This window comes from Trachurus japonicus, chromosome 11 (assembly GCF_045865225.1).
Source record: "Trachurus japonicus isolate A0001 chromosome 11, Traja_1.0".
Classification (NCBI taxonomy): domain Eukaryota; kingdom Metazoa; phylum Chordata; class Actinopteri; order Carangiformes; family Carangidae; genus Trachurus; species Trachurus japonicus.
This window is the reverse complement of record NC_140917.1, coordinates 17234475-17248995: the sequence shown is the minus strand read 5'-3', so window position 1 is coordinate 17248995 and position 14521 is coordinate 17234475. Positions and strand designations below refer to the sequence as shown.

Here is a 14521-nt window from a genome sequence, read left to right as displayed (position 1 = left end):
GTCTTTCTGTCCGTTTCTGGATGGGTTTGAGGTTTTGCTGTGAAATGTGTGGGTGGGAGAAAAAGTCTTTTCTGTGCAGAAAAATGATAACCTATCATTTTACAGTCTTGGTTCTCAGCCTGTCGAGATGGATTTGCTCCCAGCAGTGTCACTGAGTGTCTCTAGAAATGTTTTTTATAGTGTCTGAAGGTCTCAGTGGGGCCATGCTGCGGGCACAACCCTGTAGCCTGCCCCACTCACTGTCTCAATCCCCATTAGACTTCCTCTTGTTTTTCGGCTGCTCTACCAGTTCAGCTGACACATCTCACCTTGCCACTTTGGAGCAGGAAGTGAAGAACATTCTGTTCACGTTTATCATTTTTCTCAACCTCCCTCCCTGTCAAAACCCTCTCTCTTGCTCAAGACAGGCAGAGCAATTATGAAATGCTGGGAAGTGGTTCTTAACCCCGAAACACAAGCACAAAAACTGAGGCCAGAGGATTTTGGAGTTACCACTTTCACAACATCACAGAGAGATTCAAGATGACCTTGTTATGTGTAGAGATATTGCCTTTGTGATACAAGGGGGGATGCTTTGAAATAAAAATTATTCAAATTCATATAGTTCACCATAATGTTTAGCATAAAAAACCTGAACCTCTGATCTGGATTTTTGTCTTATTTAAAGTCAAATGCAGCTCAGCTGTTTATTCAAAGTGATCTAGCAAGATGTTATGTTGGCCAAAAAGATGCAGTAGCTACATGCAAATATATGTTTCTGCTGGATTTAAGAGTCTTTCTAGTTTGACAAATTAAAATCAAAATTCCAGTTATGTAGCTATTATAATTTTGACTTAAATATTTTAATTTTATTTACCTTTGATTGATTGATTTTCTGGTATTGTCTTTCATACATACAGTAGACCTGCAGCACAGTAAAGCCATTTTGCAGAGATCAAAACTTACTTTTAATATCATTTAAAGAAGGAAACATCCAGCTGCTTTCAACTGTTTTTTTCCAAGAACAGAGAAGAGAAAGAGGCGAGGACCGTTGAAGTCACTGAATTTTAAACCAACAACCGAAGATAATCAGCCCTCGATTTAGTTTTATTCCTTCCCGTCGTCTGGCAGCTGTAATGCACCAATTCGAGGCGCGTTACCGCTGCAGCGCCAAAATGATGCAGCCTAATAACAGCTCTCAAAGTTGACAACACTGAATCTTTAAGAGGTCCATTGAAATGCAAAGCCAGCTCTCTGCAGCTTTCTCGCCAGAGGAGCAAACCTCTCACCTCTGAGCCACAAAAGTACGCATGCAGGCAAAGATATGAAATTGCTATTCAGTCATTATTATGGATTTTCCCTCTGTTTCAAGTAACTGTGCATCCTCTCTCATGTATGCTGCCACTCAACCACAAAACAACAGCAGTGGCGATGTTAGTCTCCTCACAATCCGATCGCTATGAATGAAAGACATGGAGATCCAAAAAAACAATAATAATAAGATGGAGTTTGAGTTTTTGAGGTCATTTGTGGTGAAGTATCTTTTATACACATCTCTGTCTGTGCATCAGATTAGACTTGCTATTACGCCAAGGGCCTTGTCTGGGATGAAGCTTATGTACTGTACATTCATTTGAAATAAGGGATTATAGGAAAAAAGGCATAAAAATGCTTGCACTGTTCGCCGTATGTGGCCTCTAAGATGTTTGGCCTAATCTGGTTTATACTTTTGTCTGATAGCCTGTACAAAAACAACCAACAGATGGATGCCTTCAAAGTTAAATTTGGGGAGAATGATGACAAAGAAAAATGATTGACTATTTCACATGTGGCTATGTGTAAGAGCATAACTGCCTACTGAGGGAAGCCTTTGGTGTGACTGCCAAAGTAGGAGACTTTCTGGTAAATAACAGGTTGCCTTTCATCCAGCCTGCTCCAGCAACAGCTTGCAGACATTCACGGGGGGTGACGTTGCAAGAGGCAGAGCCTGCACAGAGAGCTGCCAACTCTTTTGCATTTGTTCTGAAGTTATAGGAGCTTTTGAAACCCTATAATGATGCCTTTGGCCAGACTATGCTTTGTTTATGCACAGCAGGGTCTCGGTGAAAATGAGCGCAGGCAGCGTTTTAAGGCGGGCACAAAAGACCTGCAGTTGCCAACATCGGTTTACTTCAGAACCACGTATTCGATGTACATTTTGTGATTGGAGTGAAGGAAGTGTACAATATGTATTCCATGTCGTTAAATACAAAACAGGACAAAAAGAGGTCTGTGTCTTGCACAGAAGGAGGCATTGAGCCATTGATATAAAACCCTCAGGCGATGTGGGTTATGCTTGGAGAAAGAATGCATCATCTATGCAAGCACTCGTGCACAAACTCGCATACCTTCTGGCCCGATCTCGACCTCCCAACCCAGACACATAGAGACATATACACACATAAACACACACACACATGTGTAGGCAGAAAACCTGAAGAAAATAGACTGCATTTTAATTAAACCAGAGCAATAGCCACAGGGCACAATTGTCTGAAATTTGATAATGTAACATAGACTGCTTTACAGATAAAATCTAACCCATCGTCACTGACAAGCAACGTTCTCCAGACACACACAAACAAGGTCGACACAGTGGTACGATGTTCATGATGCTAATGCAGATTGAAAGCATCAGAGCATTCCCAGCAGAAACTCTCTTTACTCAGATTGTTCCAATGTGGCCCTTGGGTTGAATATGTTCAGTGATGCACAGCTGGTTAGCATTGATAATTTCGCATAACTTAGCATCATGAACTCAGGGGTGTTTGAGCTGTGTGAAGTCTCCTGCGCTCGCTCACTTGGCTTCTTTAATCTGGTTTAAAGTGAGCTAATCATCACAACTATACCTACCGCACACTGCTGTGAACCACATCTGACATCGCTCAACATAATTCATTTCGCTTCAGTTGAGATCTTTAAATGGTCACAATGGAAACATTAATGAGAAACCCAGAAAAAATCATCCATTGGTCCATTAATTTCTCATTTGCTGAAGCACATCTGATCAATACTTAATCTGAAACACACGCCAGTGAATATGACAGTATACAAACAAACTCTGCTGTTGTGATTGATGTAATGTTCACGGTTCAATCTCATCCAACACATTTCATACAAAAGTTGTTTTTTTTCTTTTTCTTTTTTTCCTTTGAGTGACTTCAACATCACAAGTGCAGACATTGGGCTGTGTGTGTGTGTGTGACAGTGGTCCGTGGATCCTTTTCACTCCTCTCAAAAGTTCCTACACAGTCCTGGTCGTTTTTTTTTTACATCTTTAAGCCCCTTTTCCTCAAGTCCTCTTTGGCCTCTTTGATCTGCCCCTGCAGCTCTTTCGCAGCCTCCTCGCAGTCATTGAACGTGGCCACCCTGTATCCCACCGTGGCCAGGGAGTAGCAGCCAAACGCCACCAGCAAGTACACGGGCATCGGCCAGGCCACCTCTCTGTACGTCTGCGGCAGGCTCATGTCCAACAGGTCGAAAGTGACCAAAGCCCAAACTGCGCCCAGCAGCGACACGCCGAACAGCCACTCCAGGAGTTTAGTCATGATGACGAAGAGGAGTCCAGGTCAGCAGCCGGAAAATAACCTGAGAGACAAAAACGAGACACTTCAGATTCAGAAGACGATCATCCAGTTAGCTTAGCTTTAGCATGGCAAAGTAGCACCGAGTTAGCGACGCTGCTACAACACAGAGGACGACACACAGCTCGTAGGAAACAGGAAACATCGCAGTTGTACCTAAATAATGGGTTAGACTAAAGAAATGTTTCTATTTCGGCATATTTCATTCAATAATCAGGTTAAAAGCAATAAATGTGACGTGTTTACCTCCTCTCAAACGCCACCTCAGCTCTAGTCTGCGCACTTAAATGACGTCGCAAACCGCAACGGCTTATGGGAAATGTAGTTCCTGGTACATTACTAACAAATACACTATCAAAACAGGAATAGGCTTGGTTGAGTTTCTTATTATTTCCAGTAAGGTTCCTTTATTCTCAAACATATGTTTAATTAGGAGTTTAAATACTCATTAAGGACTTATTCAATAACAACTTCAAAAAGATAAGAAGATAGCTGCAATCTTTGAACATGTAAAACCAAAATAATCTAGTTTAATTCTGCATTATTTTATATTTTCATAATCATTACCTGCACTATCATTTCTATAAGTATGTGTATAACTGCTATCACTTTTACATATGTTATTTGTTACTCATGATAGGCCTACACCCTTGATGTATATCATAGCCCACTCTATTTCCCTGCCTTAGTCATGAGCAGTTAGAGAGGCATCAGAGAGCAGTGAAGATACAGGGGTCAGAAAGATGAATTACTGCAGCTCCTCTGGCTCCTTATCTTCTCAATAAATCTCAATCTTGTAGCTGCCAGTGTTTTTCATTAAAACCCTGCACTAGAATGTTGTCTGATGTATTAACAACACCAATGCCCTGTCGGCTGAGAGAGAGAAAACTATTTGTTTCAATGAGGCCCCTGTCAGACTTTTAACACACATCAGACCTCTAACAGTTTCTCTGTGTCATCCTCTTAATTTAGAAAAGCTATTCAAAAAATTAGATTACCATTAACACTAGCTGAAAGGTATCCATAAACACTAATGTTATTCCAAAGCAAGGAATCCAACAAGAATTTCATTAGGGGCCACAGAGAGCTCACAGCTCATAGATCTGCATGTCTCCTTAGGTGCTGTGGTGCATGTCTGTGCATTCAGGGCAGTGAACTGTCCAGGTGCAGAGGCCACAGACCTCCAGAGTGAAATCAGGAGGAGTTGGAGATGTAAACATCATTCACTTAGCTGGGAGGAGGGACACTTTAAAGAGCCACTGAGAAATAAACATTATTCTTTAGGGGAAAATGGAGAGTTATTCTTAGGGCGGTGGTGTTTATGTTTGTCTGCACCAGTGTTAATAGTGATCTGTGTGCCTACGTGAGGAGTGAAACCTGTTTCTTCTGTTTATGCAGGCTGGGAAATAGTAAGGGTTTATGTCTGTTCGCTGAAAAGTAAATCTTTAAATCCTGAAATCAACAATTATCTTTCCAAGTTTGCAGTGTAGTTCGGGGGTTCGGGGGTGCTTTATCTTGTGAATGGCTTTGTGGTTTTGTAAAACCACTATGATATATGCCATTGCCTTGTGCATTTGATTTTCCAAACAAGAAATAATAAATTGCTCCCTGCGTTGGAGCAATTCATTATTTCTGTCGCCATTTATTCTTTAAATTTATGTTTTGTTAAGCTTTCTATACTTTAAATTCTAACATCTAGAACAATTCCCACAGTCCAGTGTTACATCTTCATATTCACAAAGACATCAGACTTACAGCGATATAAAATAGAGAAAAGCAGCAGATGCCCGTATTTGAATAGCTGAAAACAGTAAATGTTTGGCAAGTGTCTGCATGATTAATTTTTAATCAATTTTGAAAATTGTGGTTATTTAGCTTTCTGATATGATACCCTAGCGTCTATATGAAATAGCGCTTTAATGGGAAGGAACAAAGAGACAAATTTCAATGAATCTGAAATCATAGTACTATTTTTGATTAGTTTTAGTGCAACTTAAAATAGCCTGGATCCACATGCTACACTTCTACACTTAGCTACACTACAAGATGTGATGTGGTACATATGAGACTGTCAAGGTCAGGTTCCTCCACTGAATTTGTAGAATAAACAGAATCCAGGTGGGATAGCCCACGAAATGTTTGTTTGTTCAGTGTTACATACGTGACGATGGCGTGTGCTGTGTCTCCTGCCTGAGTTTTAGTTGTGTGGGTATGAGCAGCACTGCGAGCGTGTGTGACACTCAGTGGGAACAGCCGATCTGGCTTTTCTCAGTGTATCTCCCTGCCAGCCCCTGTTCCGTTCCAGTGTTCAGGAAACCTGTGCTCCAGCCGAGAGGGCCTGGCAGACACAACACAACAGCCTGTGAGCAGGAGGGGCACTGAAACAGGGAGAACGAGAGAGAGAGAGAGGCATCGGATCGAGACATAGAGAGAAAAAGAAGAAGAGAGTGAGAGAGGGACATGCAGGGTGAGACGAGAAAGGAGGCAGGGATGTAACAGGGAACCAGAGTGAGAGTTGGCGAAGCAGTGGCAGCAGTTATTTTTGATAAAGAACCAGAGAGGGGAGGAGGAGGAGGGCTTCATAGCTGACAGGGCAAGAGAGGCAGAAAGCTGAGAGGACCAGGAATGAAAAGAAGGGGTGACTGAGTATATGTGCACGAAAGAGGAGAGGGCAACGGAGAAAAGAGGAGAGGAGGGAGGGAAGGGAGCAGACAGGGGAGAGAGAGGTTTAAGACAGGGGGGTGAAATCGGGGGATTTGCAGGTGCAGCTTGAACAACCAATGACCTTAATGGTGCATTAAATCCAGCTGTTGCTTATCCAGACTTTTCTCCAATCCCCCTAACACCTCCAACTGCACCACAGACTGCATGCAGCATCTCGGTTCCCACAGCGGGGAACGAGTGGAGCAGCAGAGCAGAGCAGAGGGGATGAAGGAAAAATAAATAAATAAAAGCATGAAGACGGTGTGTGAGAGGGATTGGTAGAGGCAGAGCGATGGCAGAGGAGATACTTCATCCTCAAGTGCAGAAATAGGAGTAACTGTGTGACTCCATCCAGAAAGCAAAAAAGATAAGAGGCACAGATAAAACAGGAAAGGTGGTAATGGAGAGTTGTGTTGACTCTATCTCTCTGGCTTTGTCAATATTAGCAGAGTGAAAGGTCCAGATAAGGATGTGTGCCACTAAGGAGCTATAAAGGGATTGAGATTTGGATAGATAATTATTGCGTAATATCGCAAGCGTGTGGAGCAAGAGCTGAGAAAACTAGACAGAAGGAGAGAGCGAGTACTATCAAAACGCTGTTTCAGATAACAATAGAGCTTGGACTCAAAAACAGGAACCCTCTGTTTCCTGAGCTGGCGACCGAAGCTGTGTGCTGTGTTGTCATTAGATGTGTGTGTAGATGTGGCTGGGAAAAGGAAAGGGTGACTAAAAGCGCGTCACCATGCCCGACTTCCAAGGGGATATCAATGGTGCAAGAGTGGGAACTGATACTTGTCTGGGAGCTCGGCAAACCCAGCCCAAGTCTTTCAAGCTCCCAGGCGCTGATATGACATTTTGGCCCCTGAAAGCATCGTCTCAGCTCGACTGAGCCTGGAGGTTAAACAGCGGAGCCATCGGCAAACTGTGAGCGACGCCGGTTCATGTGATGATGAGGCAACCTCTGAAAACCCTGAGATCTTGTCAGCCATGGGTTTAAAAAAAAAGGGGGGCTTTGTTGATGCAGGATGAGGCTCACCTCAGATTTATTCAGAAACTCATTTCAGTGAATAATTCAGAAGGAATTTCAATATGTAGCCAGGAGAAATTCCATGATTTTCTGAAAATCTGAAGAATTGACCTGTCGCTGAGCTGCTCTGAAGTCCAATTGAAGTCTCCAGTCAAGCGATAAAACAGCAAGACCGTTTCATCTTCACAGGGTTGACACCAGGGCAGAAATCATAAAAATAGAATCATTATACCTGTCACCCTACATAAACAATACATGAGGGGTAAATACTATTCTATCACAGAGTTAAATGACCAACAAATCTAAAATACAAAAATCATCAAGCCTAATCTAATATTTGCCTATGTATATTTACACTGTAGGGCCATGGCCTGATCCTGTGTGGGCGGAGCCAGCAGAGGATCTGTCTCACTCAAAAACATGCCATAGAAGCTGGTATCATGTCGCATACGATTATTTGTCCAAATTACTGCCCCTGATCAAGTCAGATCTTCATAAATCTTTAATTGTTAATATCAGACCTATTTGTTATTTCACAGTGGCGATATGAAAATGAGCAGACCATGAAGTGTCACCAACCGGATGTTGCATACTTTGTGTTGCAAAGTGTGCGTGTGTGAGCCACTTCTGTACTTTTGAATGCTGTTTGGCCTTAAACGTCTATTTGACATCCACGTTAAGACAACAATAAAATCTGAAATCTGAAAACAATTTCTTTACATTTGACCCAAATGACGTTCCCAAAGACTATATACCATCATCTCAGCCAGACTTTGACCCATATTCTTGTTCTCTTGTCTGTTTTTCTGTCGATCGTCCTCCATATTTGTTTTTCCTCTCACGTCACGTTTGATGACAAAAGTTTCTGTGAGATCTCAGGAATCTCCACTGTGAAATTGTAACTACATAGCCTACAGCAGATATGTGGTCTCACACAGTATGGTCGAACTGTTTAATAGTAGTCTGGTTGAAACTGTTGTTATGTCTGTGGTGTCTCCCATGTTTTTAAGATTTGAAAATCATCTTGTGTGTGGCGTCAACTCTCAAGATTTGAGTTGTAACAGCTCAGCAAGTTGTACATTCATCCAATCAAGGGTTAGCAATGTGCCCCTGTGCTTCTCACTCTGAATGACACTTCCCTATTGTGAAAGTTATGCTTGAGTTTGAGTTTGCGCGGTGACTTTGCAAGTTTAAAGAGAGGATCTTTAGACAGGTGAGGTGACCGCACGTCAAAACGCTGCAGAGCCTGGTGATACTTCTCGTCAGGGGTCTCCAATTCAAAGCAGGGCTCCTGAAAGTTTTGACACTTGTTGTAAATATCCTTGAGTCAAGATCATCTAGGGGTTGGGCAGGAGGAGTCTGTGTTAAATTGCCGAGATAATAGTTGTGGGACCCCCGTGCTACTTAGGGCCTACTTAATGAAGTCTTGGGCTCCTCAAGTGGTCGTAAAGGTCAGAGTGTGGTCAAGTGTGACCAGCCTGAACCATGTGAGAATAGCACTTGTCTTGCCCCTGGGTGCCCTGAGTAAAGACACACACCTGTTTCAGCTGCTGCTGTGACGGCCGTATAGTGAGACAGCAGAGGAATGCGCCCCCTCCCCACCCCATCACCCCCCTCTCACCCCCTCATCCCCTCTTTCTCTCTCTCTCCACGCTCTCAATACTGTCCTAATGAATCTCATCACACGGCCTGCATTTGTTCCACTAGTGCTTTGTTTGTTGACCTTTATAAGACGTCATTACTCGTTATCGTCTTGGGTTGTGTAATTCTGCCCCATAACACAACCCCCTCAACCACATCCACGGCCCCACAATATGTGTGTGTATATGTGTGTGTGTGTGTGTGTGTGTGTGTCTGATCCAATGCTTCTTGTCAGTGTAACAGCCATTAACAATGAACAACGGGCATAAGCTCGATGATGTCTCCCTCCTCTGTCTATCTATCCTCTCTTCTCACCCCAGAACACAATGTCCTTTAGCATTACCATTATTGACAGTGGAACTAATTGGCACATGGCTATGAAAGTTTCCCTCAGGCCGTTTTAAATTGGACTGCACAATTTCCTTCAACATCTGATAGGCGAGTCGGTGCACGGGACCTGAGGAGATATTGATTATAAATGTATTAATGTGGGTCAGTGCCGTGTTCTCAGCACGGGGTGGATGATGTAGGGCTACATGTCTAGACTAGAATAAACTGACCTCATCTTGTGTGTACATAATGGATCGTAATGGAGGGAGGAGGGGAATCCTGTCTTGCAGGCTTATCTCCTCACTACATCGTTTTCCATTGACGGATGTGCTGCGCTAAAGGTCTTACTGAGATGTAGCTACTGTATGAGTGAATTAAATCTAATCACCTCTTGTATATAGAGCTGGAAACCGTCGGGCAGACAGCCCATCTCATGCCAGTGCCGCAACGATTCCAGTGCAAACTTTATCGACTTATTTCACTGATGCAATGAGGGGGCTGTGGAAAAACCAGGGCATGCATCAGATAGCCAGACATGTCAAACAGAACATGAGGTTATATACAAAAACTCATTAAGTCCAACCGATGGACGCAGGGAATCGCTGAAGTGCGCACAAGATATCGCCTTTGATCTCTCATTACATAGACGGTGTCCGTTCCTGTTCCACCAGATGAGGTCGGGCTGAAAAAAAAACACGTGGGTTCAGTCTCATCGGGGAGCACATGACATCAATATGCTGTCGGTAGATTCTCCAAAACCAATTGCATTCCAGTTTGCATTTAAACAACCTATTCACCTTATGTAGCCCCGCCCACTTTGCCACTTCCGGTTTGGCCGCGATTGTGTTACGACTTCCGGTCAAATGCGGAAGTAAAAACTGATGTAAACAATCGACTGAATTTGCAGTATATTGCGGGACAATTACAATACAGACAATCAAATCAACATGGACAACACTTGAGGGGTGTACTTCGAAGCGAGTTTAGTGGGTTATATTTTATAATTATATATCTTTTATTGAGTCTAAAGCCAGGCTTTCCTGTACTCTCTCTTTCAACCCAGCTAGATCGCCATGGAAACTTATGGTAACAGATGTTTAGCTCATATATTCAGAGTTTAATCCTAAAATCGGCTATAAAAGCGCCGCTGTTTCACAATTTAACTCATTTACAGCGTGACTTTTACTTTGAAATCCAAGTGGAGCTGGCAGAACCAGTACGGAGGGAGAGATCGCGCTGATCCGCTGCTGTTTACCAACTGTTGAGCCGAGCGTCAGGAGCTCATAGGCTATTATATTACTTGGATATACAGTAAGCTGCAGCATGGACGTCGGAACTATTTACTGAGAGAGGGAGGGGGGGGTTTTGTTGTGAGGGTCGACTGTCACCTGGAGCAAACTGACAACTATATGATCAGAAACTCGTTCAACTCTGGACTGTCTGTGAAGACTGACGGGAAGCTGGCCTCATCCTCTGCTTCAGAGAGAGCCTTGCACTATCGGACCTGGGTCTCTGCTCCGTGTCCAGAGCCTGGTCAGGTCGGGACACGCTGTTCACGCTGTGAACCTGCTCGCTAATGTGTAAAAGAAATAAACGGAGGGATTTAGAAATAAAACCCTCCCTCAAATAGCCTACTGTAACTTAAATGTGGCCATGAATAAACTTGTTTCGCCTACAGCAGTATTGCCCAAATGCAAATATTGAATACATCTCTATTTTCACAGTTAAAAATGTCTTTGTCACCTAAACTACCCCCCGCCCCCTCCAAAAAAGAGAAAAGAAAAGAGATGTAGCATATTTTCATACGCACACCCAGCCTGAATTGCGATCAGTAAAATATATAAAAGTAGGCTATAAAACACAATTTAAACATGAAAGTTGTTCCTCTAGTTTATTTTGTTTAAATGGATAAAGCTTCATAATTAAAAGTAGCGCAATGTCCAGCTGTCAGAAATTAAAAGCAGCCTCTTATGTGCATTAACAGTGTTGCTTCGGGCTGTGATAGCGGTTCTTTTTTTTTTTTTTTAATTCGCTCCTACTCTCTCCAAACAAGCTGCTCATCTTGGCTGAAATCAGCGGGGACACGGGGATTTATTTAATTATTTTTAACCAGACTCTAGAGTAGATGGAGGTGGGTGCAGGTCGTACAGAGCTCCACACACACTGGGACAGAAGATGAGGTCGATGCTCAACTGCTATAAAAACTCACACGTTTTCTTCCAGTGATTGTAGCTTCCTCTTTATAATGCTCGTCATTTTTTGCAATCGACAACGGGAAAAAAAAACCCGGATTTGCCAACAAGAAACAGCTGAGAACGGACTCAAATAATCAAGCTACCGCTAATGTACTATACGACTTCCGGTCGTCACCGGAAGTTCCAACACAATCTCACAGCGTTCCATTGACTCCATGGTTGCCCCGGAGAATAAGGTGAATACAGACTTAAATAACTGTGCATGTATATGTCACATAATCATTGAGCTGGAGCCACATGCAAATGTACTGTAGATTCATTGATGTCATTGTGACTGTCATTGACTTTTTATTGAAAATGCCAAAGGTCACGGATTCAAGGATTATGGATTTGTGAAGGGCAGTGGGTAATACCCTGAAAGCTGATTGTCACCACCTCCAACGCCAGTAAATGAAGTTGATTAGGTGAGACTGCTGCTCTGTGGTCCCGTCTATCTCCCACTCTGGACACAAGCCATATTGCGCCCCCCCCCCTCCTCCTCACCTCCTCACCTCCTCACTCGTTCAACCCCAAGACTGCGACTGCTTGACCTCTCGGAAATCTGACCCCCGAGGCTCCTGCTCCCCCAGGCACCTGCCAACCTTTCACCCCGTCAGTGGGTGAGCATCTGGAAGGTGAGGAGGGACAGACAAGGAGGCCGGGGGGTGGGCTGCAGCCGGGGACATATTGACATGGTAACAGATATGGACCACGGAGTCGTCAGACTTCAGAGGGATGTTTAGACTGTTTTTCTCTCGTCACAGATCAAATACCAAGCCCCCCTCCCCCTCCCCCGCTCCGTGTTCTGTGTGCATCTGTTGGTCTCTGCTGTTACACGTCAGTCTGTTCTCCTCTTTACGTCCGTCCTTCACTCTCCCTGGCTTTTATTTCCTTTCTCCAACTGTACACACGGACCATGCAGGCTGTGATGTATGCACAGCTGGTCCTGACAGAGCCGTCTAGAAAACGTGTGGTTTACAGATCCCCTGTTGACATTCTGATTTGACTTGCCTTTCACTTTTCAGAAACCTGGAATTTTAACTGTGCAGGGGTGAGCGAGGTCCGACTCAGCATGTTTGACCAAGGTGGAAAACCACTCAAAATACGCTACATCCTGACTGACTGAATGGATATGTCACATACGGCATAAAGCTCAATCAAAAATCCTGGTTTCTGACCACACGTGCAATAGTCCCACACCTGCGCACACTATTTCTTACGAAGAATTTTCTATCATTAGTCTCGCTGAAATGCTATTCCACACCATGGTTTTATGGAAACAATAATATCCTAGTTGTTAAGTTACAGGCAGAGTGTAAAAACATACAGTATATCTGAAGTTTCGCCAGCCTTAACCCCTTATAGCCAAGAGCTATGTAATATAGCTTGGCCCACTTACCACACTTGTTCCAGGAGACAGGATTTTAGTGGTTTAAACCAGTGAACCGTTCCTCCGGGTTCAGAATGAAATCATCTCTACGGGAGGGGATATCCACACTCTTGGTTTCTGTCTGCAGTTTAACCTGCAATAACTAATTTCTTGGCCACTTGGGAGTAGTTTTGAACACAACATCATCTTTTACGTTGATATGTTGTAACCATAAGCCAACAGTCGGTTACTCATCCACAGGTTACGGAGCCACATTATCATTCAAGTTGTGTTTCTGGCTGCCAGGCAAATGTAAGTCCAGTATTCGCCCTCTTTTAGCTCTGCTTTTATTCTCTACCAGCTCTTGAAAAAAATATATCTGGCTTCACCTACTCTCTAACTTTGTCTTTCTACCATGAAGTGCTGAGCAGGTTGTGTATAGTGGGCTTTTAGAGCTTTTTCCCCTCGCAGCAGTAACACACTATAAAGCTCCAAAAATCAGAGGGCTGCTGCAGTTTCATACTTACTTGGTACTTAATAATGATAATAACTGAATTGTATTCACATTAGCATTTGATGCATTGTTGTTATAAAGAAGTATGAATCATGGCTGCTTTAAAGCAGTGTTTTTGACATTTTGGAAAATATGCTTAATTTGCTCTTTCGCCAAAAGTAAAAAAAAAATGGTACCACTTTCATATCTGCTCAGTTAATGTGAAGCCAGTGCCAGCAGCTAGTTAGCTTAAGATTAAGATCGGAACAGTCAGCACACACACAGCCTCCAATAAGTCTTTATAAAGTTTTTACACTTTGGTATATGCCGGTAAGCAAATTATTTCTCCTACCAAAAGACATATTGTAACAATAAGCAAGGTTAATTGGTTGTTGGACAGAGTTTCAGTGGCTGAGTTAATGCAAACTCTAAACAAAGTTTTGGTGAATGGTGAAGGAACAATTTGTATAAAGATGGTTAGAGTTTGAGGAAACATCAGAGAGGCTTGGTCTTTTGTTTTAGCCACAGTCAGACACACAGACGAGGAGTGAGTTGTGCAAATAGGAAACAGCAAATATGGAAACCAGTAGACATATCAGAACGATTAGCATGGTTAGTATCTTTCAGTTGTTAATGCAGTTTGTTAGGATTTACAGTGTTAGTGTTTGGGTTAATGATAACTCTCCTCTGTACTGACAAGGTTTTGGATTACTCTAGGCTATGACATATGAGCCCATGGCTTTGTGAATCTGTTTTCATTCAGAGACCAAATATTTTCCAAAATGTCAAACTGGTGTTTCATATCACAGGACACTGAAATTGTCCAGTTGTGAACTGTGTGCAATTCATGCAGGAAAACTACCCAGTCGATGCATAATACTCTCTGCATCATTAAACAGAGAAAAAACAAAGCGCAGCAGACAAATCCAGTAGAGTAGGAAATGCCGCTGGAGTGTGATTGTGAAACTGAATTAGCCCTGTGTCTTCTCTCACAACCGAAGTGCACTAGGTTACAGTATGTGGCCATATGGGCTCCGTCTAGCATTACTGTCACCCCTCATTTATTATAGTGAGGGAAGATGGCCCCGCTATGCCCCTCAAATCCTCTTAGCCAACATTTAG

General features: G+C 43.1%; 1 protein-coding gene across 1 annotated transcript; it reads right to left on the bottom strand.

Annotated features, from left to right (window-relative positions):
* Positions 1–1754: 1754 nt before the first annotated feature.
* On the bottom strand, positions 1755–3905 carry dpm3 (dolichyl-phosphate mannosyltransferase subunit 3, regulatory). The gene is made up of 2 exons (XM_085791363.1): positions 3849–3905; positions 1755–3606 (listed from the first exon to the last, which is right to left on the bottom strand). The coding sequence occupies exon 2, from the start codon at positions 3564–3566 to the stop codon at positions 3288–3290; it is 279 nt and encodes a 92-aa protein (XP_085647489.1). The 5' UTR covers positions 3567–3606; positions 3849–3905; the 3' UTR covers positions 1755–3287.
* Between the last annotated feature and the right edge of the window lie 10616 nt (positions 3906–14521).